A 14,639-nucleotide genomic window follows, 5' to 3' on the forward strand; every position below is an offset into this window, starting at 1 on the left:
CTTTGGTTTATTGGGTAATGTTTTGAAAGCCTTTTTCACCTCATGTGCCATAGGTTGAATAGAACATTTAGGCTTTTTTATGTTTTTTACTTCTAAGTAATACTTTGATGAGTATCTCTGTGTGGAAAGTGTTTATGCGTTTCGGAGTGTTTCCCAGGAAGAGATTCTAAGAAGTGGCTGACTAAAATGTAACTTGCAGGAGATAAACTCCATGGCCAGATCAGGTCTTAAGGGCTAGAGGTCCTCAGTGCTTTTTCTGAAAAACAGCCACTTCTTCCCAGTGCTGGCCCCGTAGGAACCTACCCTGTGAGCTCCTGCTAAAGGAGGATGTGGCCTAAAAAGTGAAGGCTCTGGAGGCTGCCTGATTTTTCCCTCTGCGGAAATGCTTTTAAGTATGCATACCTAAATTGTGCCCAGCGTTCCTTGATGTACTAATAGCCTCTCATCTTCTTCAGAGGGTTCAGTTGTAAATGCTAATGTCTCCATGCCATTGATGTTCCGAGGGGAAGAAGTGCGTGAATTCCCACAGGAAGACTTGCCTGTTAAACTATCTCAAGTGCCAAACCCTCCGGATAGTGTGAATCTGGCCAACCATTTCCCAGCACACATGTTTGAGCCGGCTGTGTTGTTAACACCACCCCGGCAGAAGAGCAACTCAGAATTCTCTCCTCTGCAGGATGGTAAGCAGGCTTCTTCTAAAGTTACATGGTAGTTGTTTCTTATGCTTCATATATGTAATCTGTATGTGCATCATTACCTGATAAACAGAATTAAAAAGATATTGATTACGATACATAACCTTTAAGCTGAAGGAGGATTGGGTGGTTTATATCATGTATGCATTGCCTGTGGTGAAATGTGACATTGAGTTTCATTACATATATGTTCCATTAGACATCTATATTATAAAAGGCCTGTGGCCGTAATGCTGTAATGCCCCCCCCCACACCCCCCTCCGCTGGTGAGCTGCTTGTGGCGGTGGGGTGGGGCTCACGGCTCACGCAGCGTGGCCCACAGGCTCCAATTGCTGCAAGGCTGGTGGCCGGCGGGCGGGGCAGTGGGCACAGCGAGGTGGGCATGGCAAGGTGCGTGTGGGTGGGTGGCGCTGCGAGCACGGCGAGGCACATGCAGGTGGGCGGGGCTGTGAGAACGGTGAGGTGCACATGGGTAGGCAGTGCCACATGATTTCATGTGCCGGGCTTCTAGTTATAAATATTAAGCTCAAATCAAGGGATCAAAGCCCTCTGCTTTAAAACATGGAGTAAGGGGAATCCCGTTTGTCCCTATGGTCCAGGGCAGTGGTCGGCAAACCGCGGCTTGCGAGCCACATGCAGCTCTTTGGCCCCTTAAGTGTGGCTCAGCGTTAGAACCACTTCAAAATAGACTCACCCAGGCCGAAACCCGACTTCTGCGCATGGGCCACGAAGTTTCAATAGCACTGTACGTGAGTGCCTGCATGTGGTATTTTGTGGAAGAGCCACACTCAAGAGGCCAAAGAGCCGCATGTGGCTCATGAGCCGCGGTTTGCCGACCACTGGTCCAGGGCATGGGGAAGAGTAGGAAACAAGAGGAGACTAATCTCTAAAGACTGATGAATGTTTGATCAAGGAAAGGTGAGAGCCATGACCTGAGGGAGTTTGTAAGTCAGATCTGGTTATTAACCTCTTATCAAAACTTTAGCTAAGTCAGTTGAGGGAAATTTGTAATGAAAGTCTATGGACAATTAAAAATTGCTTTAAAATCACTTTTGCAGCACATACATAGAGTTGAAATAAAATTTCTAAAAATTATTGTTAATACTTAGCTCATAGATTTTTTAAAAAAACACAAATAGGATTTTTATCTGTCACCATTAAAAGTCTGAATTTTAAACAGATTCTTGGACTGGGGGCTCATGTCCATCAGCTCATTCAACTTTAGCACCTGTCTCATTCCAGTAGCTTTTCCAGAACTGCTTCCTTCACCATGAAGCTCCATGAGTTTTCCCAACTCAAACTTGGGCTTCTTCAGCATTTGACTTTCTAACAAAGACATCGTGTAGTGCAGTGGTCGGCAAACTCATTAGTCAGCAGAGCCAAATATCAACAGTACAACGATTGAAATTTCTTTTGAGAACCGAAAACCGACTTCCGCGCATGGGCCACGAAGTTTCAATCGCACTGTACATGCGCGCCCGCACGTGGTATTTTGTGGAAGAGCCACACTCAAGGGGCCAAAGAGCCGCATGTGGCTCGTGAGCCGCAGTTTGCTGACCACTGGTATAGTGGATAAATATGTCTTTTCTAATGTTTTCCTGGAATCAGTTTATTGACCACTTCTTTCAAGTTATTTGCACTCTCAGGTATTGATGTCTATCATCTTCGCCCAGGTTTGGCAGACTTATTGATGCAGAGCAAAGGTCTTCTGAATCTGACTTTTGCATTTTCTAGTAAAACCAACTGAGACTAGATGAAGCAAATAACCATTGGTAATCTTGACATCAACATGAGCTTTAATCATGGTCTGCCATTTTTTTTACCAGGAAGCACATTTTGTCATGGGTAAGGTCCATGCCATGGAAATTAGGCAGTTTTGCCCTGAACAATAATTAGCTTGGATTTTCTAAATGCCACTTCGCTTCATCATTTTGCAGATCAACTAGGCTAGCTTCAAAAACATAACCCTTGAGACCATCAGATACAATTTTGGTTCCTTGAGCTCTTGTAACTAGTGTTTTTCCAGTATTTCTTATATTGAAAAGAGCTGGTCCTTTCACATCACACCAATCTTTCAAAGGGCCCTTGGCTCACAGATTCTTAACTTGGATTTCATGGATGGTCTTCAGAATCTCCATGGACTGCTTCATTGTTTGGAAAATTATATTTTTTTTGTCCACATGTGCATTTTCTGGAGCTATAATCATTTCATTTTCCAAAGAGTTCTTTAATCAAAAACTACTTTAGATTTTCAGGCAAAGTTTTTAGAAGAATGTTATTTAGCCCTGAATTGCCTAAATTTTTGTTTCTTTAATTAGAGTATTTATTTTCTTCTGTAGGAGAACAGAAGAATAACATTTATTATCATTGAGACATATAAACTTGGTCAGATTTTCTGTACTTTGATGTATGTTCCCAATAGAGGATTTGAAGAGCCCATAGGGTTAAAGAAAATGACAAATCTTTGCCATTATAAAATTTGTTTGACTAGCTGTGAGGTGTGGGGCTAATACTTTTTATACCTTTTCTGGAATTCAGTTTTCCTATCTTTGCATTGAGAGGGTTTTCCTTTATCTTTAATATCCCTCCAGCTCTATAATTCTTTGATTCAATATTTCCTCTTTAGAGGGCTAGAAAGATTATTAACTGGCTAAATTTAGGAAATATGATACCAAGTCTGATTTCTGTTCAAGTTAGACTTTAATTTCTTAAAATAATTTTTCAAATTTTTGCATCATATTACAAGGCTTATCTAATGATCTCTTTTGAGATACTGTAAATTGTTTTCATTGGTGATACTAAAATAGCCTAACATTTTTTAAAGAAACAAGTACTATAAATATGTTTACTCTGATTGCAAATATACGAAATGTTCATTAAAGCAAATTATGTTAATGTAGACAACATTTTGTTAGCATTTGCAGTGGGTTTTGTGTGGAAAATAACATGGCACATTCCTTTTACAGTGTGCAGATAGAGCTATCCTTGAATCTGTTATGGTAGAGTTTTTTTTTTTTTATCATACTAGTGGCCTGGTGCATGAAATTGTGCACATTAAAAGGGAATTAATTAGAGGAAATATTTTAATATTGCTATTTGCCCTTTCTCTATAATAGAAGTATCAGAAATGAAAGAAAATTAGTAAAATGTCCCTCCTGTCAGAGTCTGGGGCGCGCCGTGGGATCGAGAGACAAGTCCCCGCACACCTGTGCACGCCAAGAAATCACTTGAGACCCAGACCCGCCCTCCCCTTCCCCCCCACAGCATCACGTCAGCGCGCTGGGTGGGGACGCACGCAGGCAGCGTCACCTCCCAGGCCGGGGACACACGCAGGCAGCGTCATGTCCTTGGCTGGGGACGCAGGCAGGCAGCTTCACATCAGTGCTGTGTGGGACACATGCTGGGCAGGCCTCTGCACGCCTCCGCCGGGGGGGGGGGGGGTTCCTCTGGGCGGGGCCACGTGGAGGCCCTCCTGGTGATAGTAGTCCCTGCCCACCTGCTCCTGCTGTGCATGCCGCCTGCTGAGTGGTCGTGACGTGACAGCGTCCCAGATAATTTGAATATTCCTCTATTATTAGTATAGATTTTCAGCATTTTGTTCAGAATGCTTATATGTAAAGAACTTTTTAGTTAAATTGAACATGTGGATAAAGATGGGAGATCAGGGTTCAGCTCTGTCCAGTAGGACTCTCTGTGATGATAAAAATGTTCTGTATCTGCTCCGTTCAGTATGGTAGCTACTAGCTAAGCGTGGGGCTGCTGAGCACCTGAAATGTGGCCAGTGACTGAGGAACGGAATTTTACATTTTATTTTATTTTAATTAATTTAAATTTGAATATGAATAGCCACATGTGGCCAAGGCTGCCATACTGGAGAATGGCGCTCTAGAATTTCTCATCATAAATATTTCCTTTAGCTACTAATTTATTTCTATTTTCGTTTAATGCCACGCTTAAAAGACTAGTATATATATGTTGTTTTCATTTTCTTATATTCCATTCCTTCTTTATTTTAAAGTGTTAATTCTAATTCCTATTTGCATGTGGCTAAAAAAAAAAAAAGCATATACAAGGTTCTCTTCCTCACACACCTCTTGACCTAACCAAGAGGCAATAATTTTTATCCCAATTTAATTTCTGTTTATCTGGAGGTGCTCTCCATAATTAATATAAGATATTTTTTCATCTCTGGCTGCTTCATTTCTGTTTGCTTTGCTCGCTTCCTATCCTTGACCTGATTCTAAATGTTAAGTTCTTCATGTCTTGGTATTGTTTTTTCCCTCACTCTATTCTTTCTATGTAATCTCACTCATTCTCATGGCTTCCAGTATTTTCTAACTGCCAGAGATTTCCACCTTAAACTTGCATGTTCAGAACTGAATTCTTTTAATTTTTTTTATTGATTTTAGAGAGGAAGCGAGAGGGAGAGAGAGATAGAAACATCAATGATGAGAGAGAACATTGATCGGCTGCCTCCTGCACGCCCCCCACTGGGGATCGAGCCCGCAACCCAGGCATATGCCCTTGACCAGAATCGAACCTGGGACCCTTCAGTCTACAGGCTGATACTCAGTCCACTGAGCCAAACCAGCTAGGGCCAGGAATGAATTCTTGATAATCAGCCTCCCCCCCCAAATCTGTTCTTATCTTCTCCATCTCAGTGCATGGCATCACTTTCCATTCAGTTGTGCATGCCATGATCTTACTCCCCATTTCCAGTTCATCATTTCAATTCTATTGTCAAAGTACTTCCCAAGTTTATCTCTTTCTCTCTGTCTTTATACCAACATGCCTTAGTCAAAGCTCCCATTGTCTTTCTTACACATACCACAGGTGCTTATTCATTTCTCCCATTCCCGGATCTTCCAGTTATCCACAGCATTTAAGAAATGTAAATTGAGTCATTGCCAAACCTTCTCCAGTTTATTGTTCTTGGATTAAATTGGAAAAGTTCAAACTTGGCTTAAAGAGCTCGGCAAGAAATGGCCCTGCACACCTCTTCAATCTCATCCGTTTCCCGTTTTCTCTCGTTGCTATGCTACAGCTAGACTGGCTCCTTTCTTTGCTCTTTCCTATTTTGAGGCCTTCACATATGTTGTTCTCCGCCTGTAATGTTATTTGCTATACTTCTGCCACATATGTAATCATTTAAGATTTTTATTTCTTCAGAGATGCCTTTCCCGACCGTCCTTAATTTACATTATCTTTACTGTTCCCACCCGCAAGATTCCCAGATATGAGTTAATATAATGTGAAAACGTGGAGTTGGCAGGTGGTTTTTCACACGCATACTGATTAAACTTTAAGGTATATCAAAGCTTAATTACTAATATAGCTACTAATTTATTTCTGTTTTTGTTTAGTTAACTACTCATGAATAGATAATCAAAGTCTTTGTGCTTGATTGTTAGTGGTGGCATTGCAGATCAGGTATAATTCCCTGCTAAAGTGATTTAGACCTTCAGAAACCAACTCCTTCTGTTGAAATACTTCTCTAACTACCATGATGGGCTAATGAGATGATTACATTGCCAATCTATGGCTAAATAATACATGCTTGTTATTTTAAAATTTTATCTACAGTATTGAGGAGGACCGTTCAAACTCGTCCTGCTCCACGAATTCCTCCAACTGTGGAAATAATTGAGAAGGAACAAAATTGGGAAAAGAAGACCTCACCGCCCAGCACAGACATTCAGAATTCAAGTGAAGAGAGTCATCTCTTCACCCAGAGGTGGAGGGTCTCTCACATGGGAGAAGATTTGGAAAACAAAACCCAGGCTCCTTTTGTCAGCCTCTCACAGCCCCTGTGCAATTCCCTCTCCAACACTCAGCAACTGAGAAACCCCGAATTCTCAGAAGAGCCCCCAGTGCTGGGGGATGGGCAACAGCTTAGAACAGATGAGGCATTAATACAAAGAAAGGACATCATGGCACGAATTGCTGAGTTGACACTGCAGAATTCAGCTATCAGGGCTCATCTGAATAATATTCTTTGGCCAGGGGGAGAGCAAGGGGATGGACTTCGGGAGTTAAACAAACAGGAGACAAGTCATACAAGCAACATGCCTGCTGTGAGTACCAGTTAAGGACTGACTGTGCACATATAGGAATTTAGGTCCATTGCTGGCATCTTAAAGGGCTTCTTTCCAGGATATCTCTGAGGTTGTGCTAGATGGCTTATGCCTGGTCATGTCCTTATCACAAGAGAAGTAGAAGTTATTTGTCAGTTTCTATCTCAGATACAATAGTAGAGGACAACATAAAATAAAAAAGAGGAATGAATAAGGAAAATAGGATAAAGGTAAAATGTAGCAAAGCTAAAATTAGGCTAGGAATGAAGTTTTAAATATGACATGCAGAATTAATATGACTTAAAAATTTGCCACACAACTACATTTTAATTGAAAGCATTTTTTACTCTTAAAGGGGCTCATAAAAAAGAACTATGTGTAGTTGGCCCTCAACTCATGAATAGTTATTTTTTTTAGGACACAGAATGCATTTTGCTATAGAAATGATTTTAAAGGATTTTTAAAGTCAGACTTTAATGTACATATAAATCATCTGCTATCTTGCTCAAATGCTTTTTCTGATTGAATAGGTCTGAGGTAGGCTCTGTGCATTTCTAGTAAATTCCCAAATCATGCCAGTCAAAAGACTATACTTTGAGTAGCAAAAGTGTGAATATTAATTACAGTGCAAGAATTTTGTAAGTTAAATAAGATGTGGGCTAACATGGTAACTTGGACCTTCATTTCCTTGTTTGTGGGAGAAAAGGAATCCTAAGTTCCAATTGGGGAGAATTTATACCCTACATTCTTCCCCTCCTCCCAGTGATGGGAGAAGCTTCCTTTTACTTTCTTATGAGCCAGAGTGGCTCCCATCAGGCTTCTGATAGGGACAGGACAGTGTTGGAGCAGTTGTTAGGGGCGGGCAGGCCTCCTGGGTTAGTAGTTTCAGGGGTAACTTCCATGAGGACTTTATCAGTAGTGGATCGTGTGCTTCCAGGAGGAAGGTCAGGAGGTGGGAGATGGTAGGTTAGGGGTACCATGTCTGTCAGCACTGGCTCATGGGCAGTCAGGGTAGGATGGGTCTTGAGTCACAGAAATAGTAGCAGAAGGGTCTGGCAGGAGAGGAGCCAGGAAGGAGTATTAGGAGTGGGGAGTAGCCTTGGTACAGGTGTATTAAGTATAAACTGCCTCAGTTTTGAGTCATGGGAGACATTTTGTTTACAGAGTTTTGAAGATGATTTGAAATAGGCAACGTCTTAGTTTAAAAATGACAGCAAAGTTAAAAATTGAGTTTGCCTCCTTTTCTAATTAGTATGAAGATCAGGCTAGGGCACCAACTGTCTTGAGTGAGATATCTTAGGCCAGAAGTGGCCTGGGAAGGCTGACATATGGTCAGAAAGAATGAATGATAAGGGTCCTAGAAATCTTTGCCAAATAATTCATGGTGCATGAATGAAGATTATAATTATAGAATCATCTCTTTCAACTACAGCAGATCCTGTGACTCGGACCTCAGATCTGGTATTCATATGTACGTTACTTAGGAGCCAGGTCTTTAGAAGTAGTCTTCGCTCATGTGATCTTTTGTGTAGTTCAGCAAACACTAAGAGATGCAGGAAAGCTTTGTCCCACAGACACTCTCCATGGACAGAGAGACTAGAGGACACATGGCACCAGTATTAGAGGGATTGGTATCCCTTTGTTTTAGCCCTCATTTTTCAATTAAGTGACTTGTAAATTCTGTTGTTTGTCCACTACTCAGGTCTACACACAGCAAGGGCTATGAACACTAACTTGCTGGCTCTTAGTGGAAGTTTATTTTTACAAAAAGTCAAAATTGTTTGGATTGTTTTTAATATGGAATTTTTGACTTTTATTTATTTTTTTTAAAGACTTTTCCAGCAACACGGCCTCTAACACCAAATAGCATGGAGGAGCGGATTGCGGAACTGAACCGGCAGAGTATGGAGGCTCGCGGAAAGCTCTTGCAGTTAATAGAGCAGCAAAAACTTGTTGGTTTGAATCCTTCCCCTCCACCGACATCACCTATTCAGTCACCTCTCAGAGCTTGGACTGATTGGCCACAAATTCCTGATTTAAAAGGTAGACAGTTTAAAAGCTAAGTTTTTACTTTCTTGATTTTGCAAGTATATATTGAACTGAAGGAAATCTCAGAGAGCATATATTTCAGTGTCTTCAATTTTACGTAGGAAAAAAAGCAGACTAAGTCGCAGAATAAGTGACAGATAGATCTGGAGGCCGGTCTCTTGTTAGGAAACTCCCCCCGGGGCCTGCAGGAATCTCCGGTGTCTGGGTTCCTAGGTTGCTCTGTGTGGAAGTGGACTCATTACAGTCTATGGTTTACTTAGCAAAATTATAATTTGGAACTTCATCAGCAACAAATTAAGTTATTCTGTTAAAATTATGAAAACATTTTAATTGGTAAATTAAGCTTTTTAATCTATTTGTACATTTAAGATGTGAAACACACTAGAGGGGATTCTAAATAATAGAGCAGTAACTGAAAAATTAGTTATCATAGTGTTCACATTCAAAAGGTACTGATGGGACGAAGTGGATCTCAAGTTGCTCCTCAGTCAGAAATTGAATTATTAAGATTCTCAAGGGGTAGGGCTACACAAAGGCTATGAAGAGGCTGATTTTGGCTCAATAGGAGAGAGGGTTCTAATTGTCAGGAATAGAAAAAGCTGCATCAGTGAGTGGTGCATTCGCTCAGGTGTTCAGGCATTCGGGTGTTAGAAAGAGTCACGCGTCCTCTGGCTGGTCGAGGTAGGTTTCCTTTAAGGTATCTGCCAGTCAGACTTTTTCTCTCAGAAGCTATTTCCTTTTTGAAACTACAGACTCAAAAGCAGACTCTTTTGGAAATTACTGATGGATAATGCATATCCCTAGGGCCCTTCGTCTCTAAATTAGGCTTCTTCAAATGATAGTTTTGTCTACTGTTCATCATAGTCTCAAAGTCTAGATGCAACTCTTAATAAGAATGAATGAATTAAATCACTCAGAATGTATGAACACCTACTATGTGCCTGCTGTGTTCTGGACCATGGGGATACCACATGGAAGAGGACAAGTCCTTGCCCAGAGGAGCAGGCCATAAACAAATAAGCAAATAAATATATGAGATAATGTCAGTTAGTGCTAAGTACAATGAAGAAAACGCAGATTACTCTTAAGAATGATTTTATGATTAAATAAGACATCTTCTGTTTCAATAGTTTTTTAAGGTAAAACTATTTTCGTTTATGTTATCTCATTTCGTCCCCAACACACCATGAAAGTAGACAGAGCTGATATCATACTTGTTTGATAAATAAGTAAACTGAGGAGTAAATAGGTTATATGATTTGTCTGAAGTTCTAAAGCAAATTGGTAAATTTGCACTTGTATTCTTGCCATTCTAATAGTTATATCTCTTAAGATATTATTTTTTTAAGTAAAATGCTTGGTTTCACAGGAACCACTGTGGGTTGTAATTATAAAATAAAAATTCTATGCCATAGAACCTCTTGGTTTTTAGGGTAACCGAGGGATATGTAAATAGGGTAGGTTTCATTACCTCCTAAAGCTGGAAATCACTGGTTTTAAGCAGTGATTCATGGGAGCTTTGGCGAAACTGACTGGGATGGACATAAAGTGTTCCATTAGTAGATAGTAAATATCTGTTGATTGATAACTTCTGAAATACCGAAAATGTACATAATTATTTCCATTGGCCAGGTGAGCTCTTCATCTATTTAAAAGTCTTCAGTAAGAGTAATGTAAAAGATTTAGAAGATTAAAAATTTTACTAAAAGACTTCAGATATTTTTTTCTTTTTTTGGAAAAACTTTAGATAAGCTGCTTTTGACAAATATCTCAAGATCTTTAGGGCTAGCTCTTAACTTCTGTTTTTCACTTCCAGATCTGACATGATACCACTTGTCTGAAGATTCTGGCTCTCTATGACTGGCATGCTACTGAATTGACACTAGTTTTTTCTCACAGCTCATTTAAAAAAAATTCCTTCAAGTGTATCTGTGGACCATAATGATAAAAATATAGAAAGAACCTCCAAATTTATAATATTGAAATCTGCAGTAAGACAGAAACCGTTACATTTTAAATTTTTATTTTAATGAAAGATAATGAAGTAATGTTTATTTTTATATTTTAGAAGGAGGAAAGAGGACAATTGAAGTATCTGTTCCAGGAGCAGAAGCCCCAGAAACCTCGAAATGTAGTACTGTCTCTCCTATCAGTGGAATAAATACAAGAAGGTAGGGTTACAATGTGAATAGTTACTTAAAAAAAAAATCAAGAATATGGTATGTGTTTTATTCTCTTTATGAGAAAAGGAAGTGCAGACTCACTGATGAAAATAAAATAAGTCGGCGAGGAGAATTTTGGGGGGAAGGAGAGGCATGAGGAACAAGCCTTCATTAAGTAGAAAGCATGAGTTGGCTATTGAAAAACAAAAATGGGATAACAGCGCAGATATAGAATGCTTTATGGGTGACTAGGAGATGCTATGTGACAGGGTGGGTAAACTAACCACTGGTATTTTCCTCCATATTGAAATGAAACTGAAGTTCATAGAGCTAGCTGTGTGATTTGCCCATGTGTGTCACATGTTGATAAATGGTGACACTAGGGATGGACCTACCTGGCTTTCTGTCTCCACTGCATGCCTGCTGTTGCACTGCATTCTCCAGGTCTTGTTACTCTTCCACTACCTGGGCCTTCTTCTTCACCCCTGCACATCCTTTCCCCGCTTAAATGTTAAAAACTTGTTAGTGTGATGCTGTAATGGTGGATACATGATATTGTACATTTGTCAAAACCTATAGAACGTATAACACGATGCATGGGCGCTAATGTAAACAATAGATTTCGTTAATAATAATGTATCAATGTTACAATTGTAACAAATGTACCACACTGGTATGAAGTGTTAATAAAAGGCGAAACTGGGAGGAAGAGTTGAAGAATATTTTGGAACTCTTGGAACTTTATACTAAGTCTTTCTGTAAATCTAAAATAACTCTGAAAAAGGAAAGCCTATTAATTTTTTAAAAGACTTAGGTTGGCAAAAATATGTTGCAAATAATTTACTTTCTTTGGATCTAAGCTTCTTTCTCAAGCTTGTGCCAGTATTGAGAATTATCAGTCTTACATAATTTTTGAAGATTAATAATGACAGATTACTCTCTCCCTTTTATTCCTCACAAATAGATCTTCAGGGGCTACTAGTAATTCTTGTTCTCCATTAAATGCCACCTCAGGAAGTGGGCGATTCACACCTGTTAATCCAAGAGCAAAGGTATATGATAAAATGTAATTGTGAAATGTGTATAGGGGCAGGAGGGCAGGGGGGAAAGGTGGCTATTTTTAGTGATTTCCATTTTTTTGTGTGTATGTGTTTTTATTAATTTCAGAGAGAGAGAGAGGTAGAAACATCTATGAGAGAGAAACACCTCCTACTGGGGATCAAACCCCAAACCCGGGCATGTCTCCTGACTGGGAATTAAACCAGTGACCTCCTGGTGCCTGGGTCAACGCTCAACCAACTGAGCCACAATAGCTGGGCAGTGATTTCCATTCTTTATGATTATTTATGATATCCTAAAGATGATATAAAAATTTGAGAAGACATTCATTTACCTTCATTAGAAAAACAAATAAGCCATATGCTTCTTTTGTTTTCTAGGATAACTAAGGAATAAGAAAATTCAATAGGATTTTAATAATCTTTAAAGACTAGAAATTACTGGCTTTAGGCAGAGCTTCCCAAATAGTGTGGCAGGCCTCGAAGGTGTGCCTTGAACGCCTCGTAGGTATACTGAGATACTGGTTCCCAGTCCTGGCTGTGGCTGGGTGGGGCTTGGGATGGTCAGCCCTGGGGTGGTCACTCTCCATGTCATTTTACCCCAGTGTGCCATAGCTGAGGTGCCCTGGGGTACAGAGTTATGTACAAAGAGTAAAATAAAGTCTTACATATTTTTCATGGGTTCTGATTTACTACAGGATTGTATAGAAACAAAACATCTTACAATATATCCATTTTTTTGCAAAAGGCATTTTTTGTGTTGGTAATACAGCAAAATATATTTCCTCTGAATGTTTAGTCATAGCAAATTGTGAGAATATCTTTCGAATCATAAACATTACATTTGCAAACTTGAGCTAACAGCTCTCTGATACGGGGGAAAATCTTCTTTGCTATTCTTATTACTAACTTTAGTAATTAGACCAAATAGTGAATGTTTCAATAAACTGAGTACTTGCAGCCCAAATTAATTGATAGGCTCAGATATCTCAATTGTCCAACACTAGTTGTGCCCTTTGCTGTTTATTCTAAAAAAGCTTTAAACTATTTTGTATAATTTGCTCTTAGTTTCTGGAATTTATTAAGATTTAATTTACAAGATCAAATAACTGTTATTTTTAAAAGTTAAACATATGATTTGCATAAAATGCTGGATTTATCTTTTTTAAAAAATTAGGTCTCCTTAATCAACAAGGATACCAGATGACCAGGGGATCGTTATTATGAATGTCTGCTAGAAATAAAAATCGCCAGTAGCAATTTAATTTTTAGAACCACTCAGTGGCATAGGATAACTTTGATTCTATGTACTTGAATGTCTCCTGTTTCCGATTACTTTCTAAATCCTTTTTGCATCTTTGTTCAACAGATTGAGAAACAAAATGAAGAAGGCTGGTTTGCTCTTTCCACCCATGTGTCATAGTGAGGTCAAGTTTGACAGTTCGTTTTCAGTGGCATATTCTTGAGCTTCCATTCCCCTTTCCCTGCTTTCAAGTTTTTGTCCTTCTTTCAGCTAAAACCTACAAGGATCTTGTGACTTAGTACAAATAGAACAAAGAAATAAAGCGATTATTTTACTTTTGACCTTTCAAATAGATGTCCAACAACGAACCAACCTGCAGCCTCCTGCAAGTAAAATTTTGGCTATAGGGAAATTAAAGTTTCATATTCCAATAATTTCCTAAATACTTTAAGCTGTTTTTTTTTCCTTTCTTTTTTTTATTAATCATCACCTGAGGATATTCTTTCCAGTAAGTATTTTTTTAGAGAGAATGGAAGGGAGGGAGTGGAGGGGGAGAGAGAAACGTCAATGCCAGAGAGACACATGGATTGGTTTTCTCCTGCTCACGCTTTGATGGAGGGGTGCTGATCAAACCTTCAACCAGGATATGTGCCCTTGGCCGGGAATTGAACCTGAGACCCTTTGGTCTGTGGGCTGATGCTCTAACTTAAGGTTTTCTTGAGTAATATATTATTACCCTTATCATATTTATTCAGGTTTTTTTGGTCTAGTATATCTTAAATGTTGATCTATTTAATTTTTATTTTTACTTTCTGAAGAACTTAGTTGCTTTGCATATAACTTACAATAAAATGCCTTTGTGTGATTAAAGTCTGGCTTTCAGAAAAGTTTAACACCCCGTTTGGTTTTTTATTTTGGGGAGGTCTCTGTGGTCTATAACTTTTTCTGCTAAGTGGAATGTACAGCTTTCAAAAGTAGACATGGGAATATTTGTTTATATTTGCTTCAGCAGGTAAGAGTGACTCTATGTATTGTAAATTTCTTATATAGTCTTTAAATATGCAAGTGTCATCAATAATGGTAATGTACAAAAAATAAATAATGATCATAGAGTTCAAATGTCTAAATGCAGTAACACTGATTGATTTGTATATTTAGTGTTTGAAACAGAATTGAGTACAAAACATTGCTATCGATTTTCCCAGCCCTGACCTGTTTGGCTCTCAGACATTGGTTCCTATTTTAAACTTGGTTTTTGAATTATCTCTGCCCCTTGGCTGTATTACAGGAATTTTCAACCTAAGTGAGGTGGTTACGGGGTGGGGGAAGCATATTGAGAACGCGTACTGGGGAACGTT

At 39.2% G+C, this 14,639-nt stretch overlaps 1 protein-coding gene across 2 annotated transcripts in view; it reads left to right on the top strand.

Moving 5' to 3' along the window:
- The window catches only part of SPICE1 (spindle and centriole associated protein 1), a 79,908-nt gene extending 65,508 nt beyond the window's left edge, over positions 1-14,400 (top strand). For both annotated transcript variants that reach the window (XM_054713965.1, XM_054713964.1), the window contains exons 13-18: positions 456-680; positions 6,279-6,769; positions 8,602-8,812; positions 10,887-10,989; positions 11,945-12,032; positions 13,408-14,400. In XM_054713965.1, the coding sequence (XP_054569940.1) occupies positions 456-680; positions 6,279-6,769; positions 8,602-8,812; positions 10,887-10,989; positions 11,945-12,032; positions 13,408-13,461 (1,172 nt within the window). In that variant the 3' untranslated portion in view covers positions 13,462-14,400. The remainder of the gene's footprint in view (positions 1-455; positions 681-6,278; positions 6,770-8,601; positions 8,813-10,886; positions 10,990-11,944; positions 12,033-13,407) is intronic.
- Positions 14,401-14,639: the final 239 nt, after the last annotated feature.

This window comes from Eptesicus fuscus, chromosome 3 (assembly GCF_027574615.1).
Source record: "Eptesicus fuscus isolate TK198812 chromosome 3, DD_ASM_mEF_20220401, whole genome shotgun sequence".
Taxonomy (NCBI): Eukaryota; Metazoa; Chordata; class Mammalia; order Chiroptera; family Vespertilionidae; genus Eptesicus; species Eptesicus fuscus.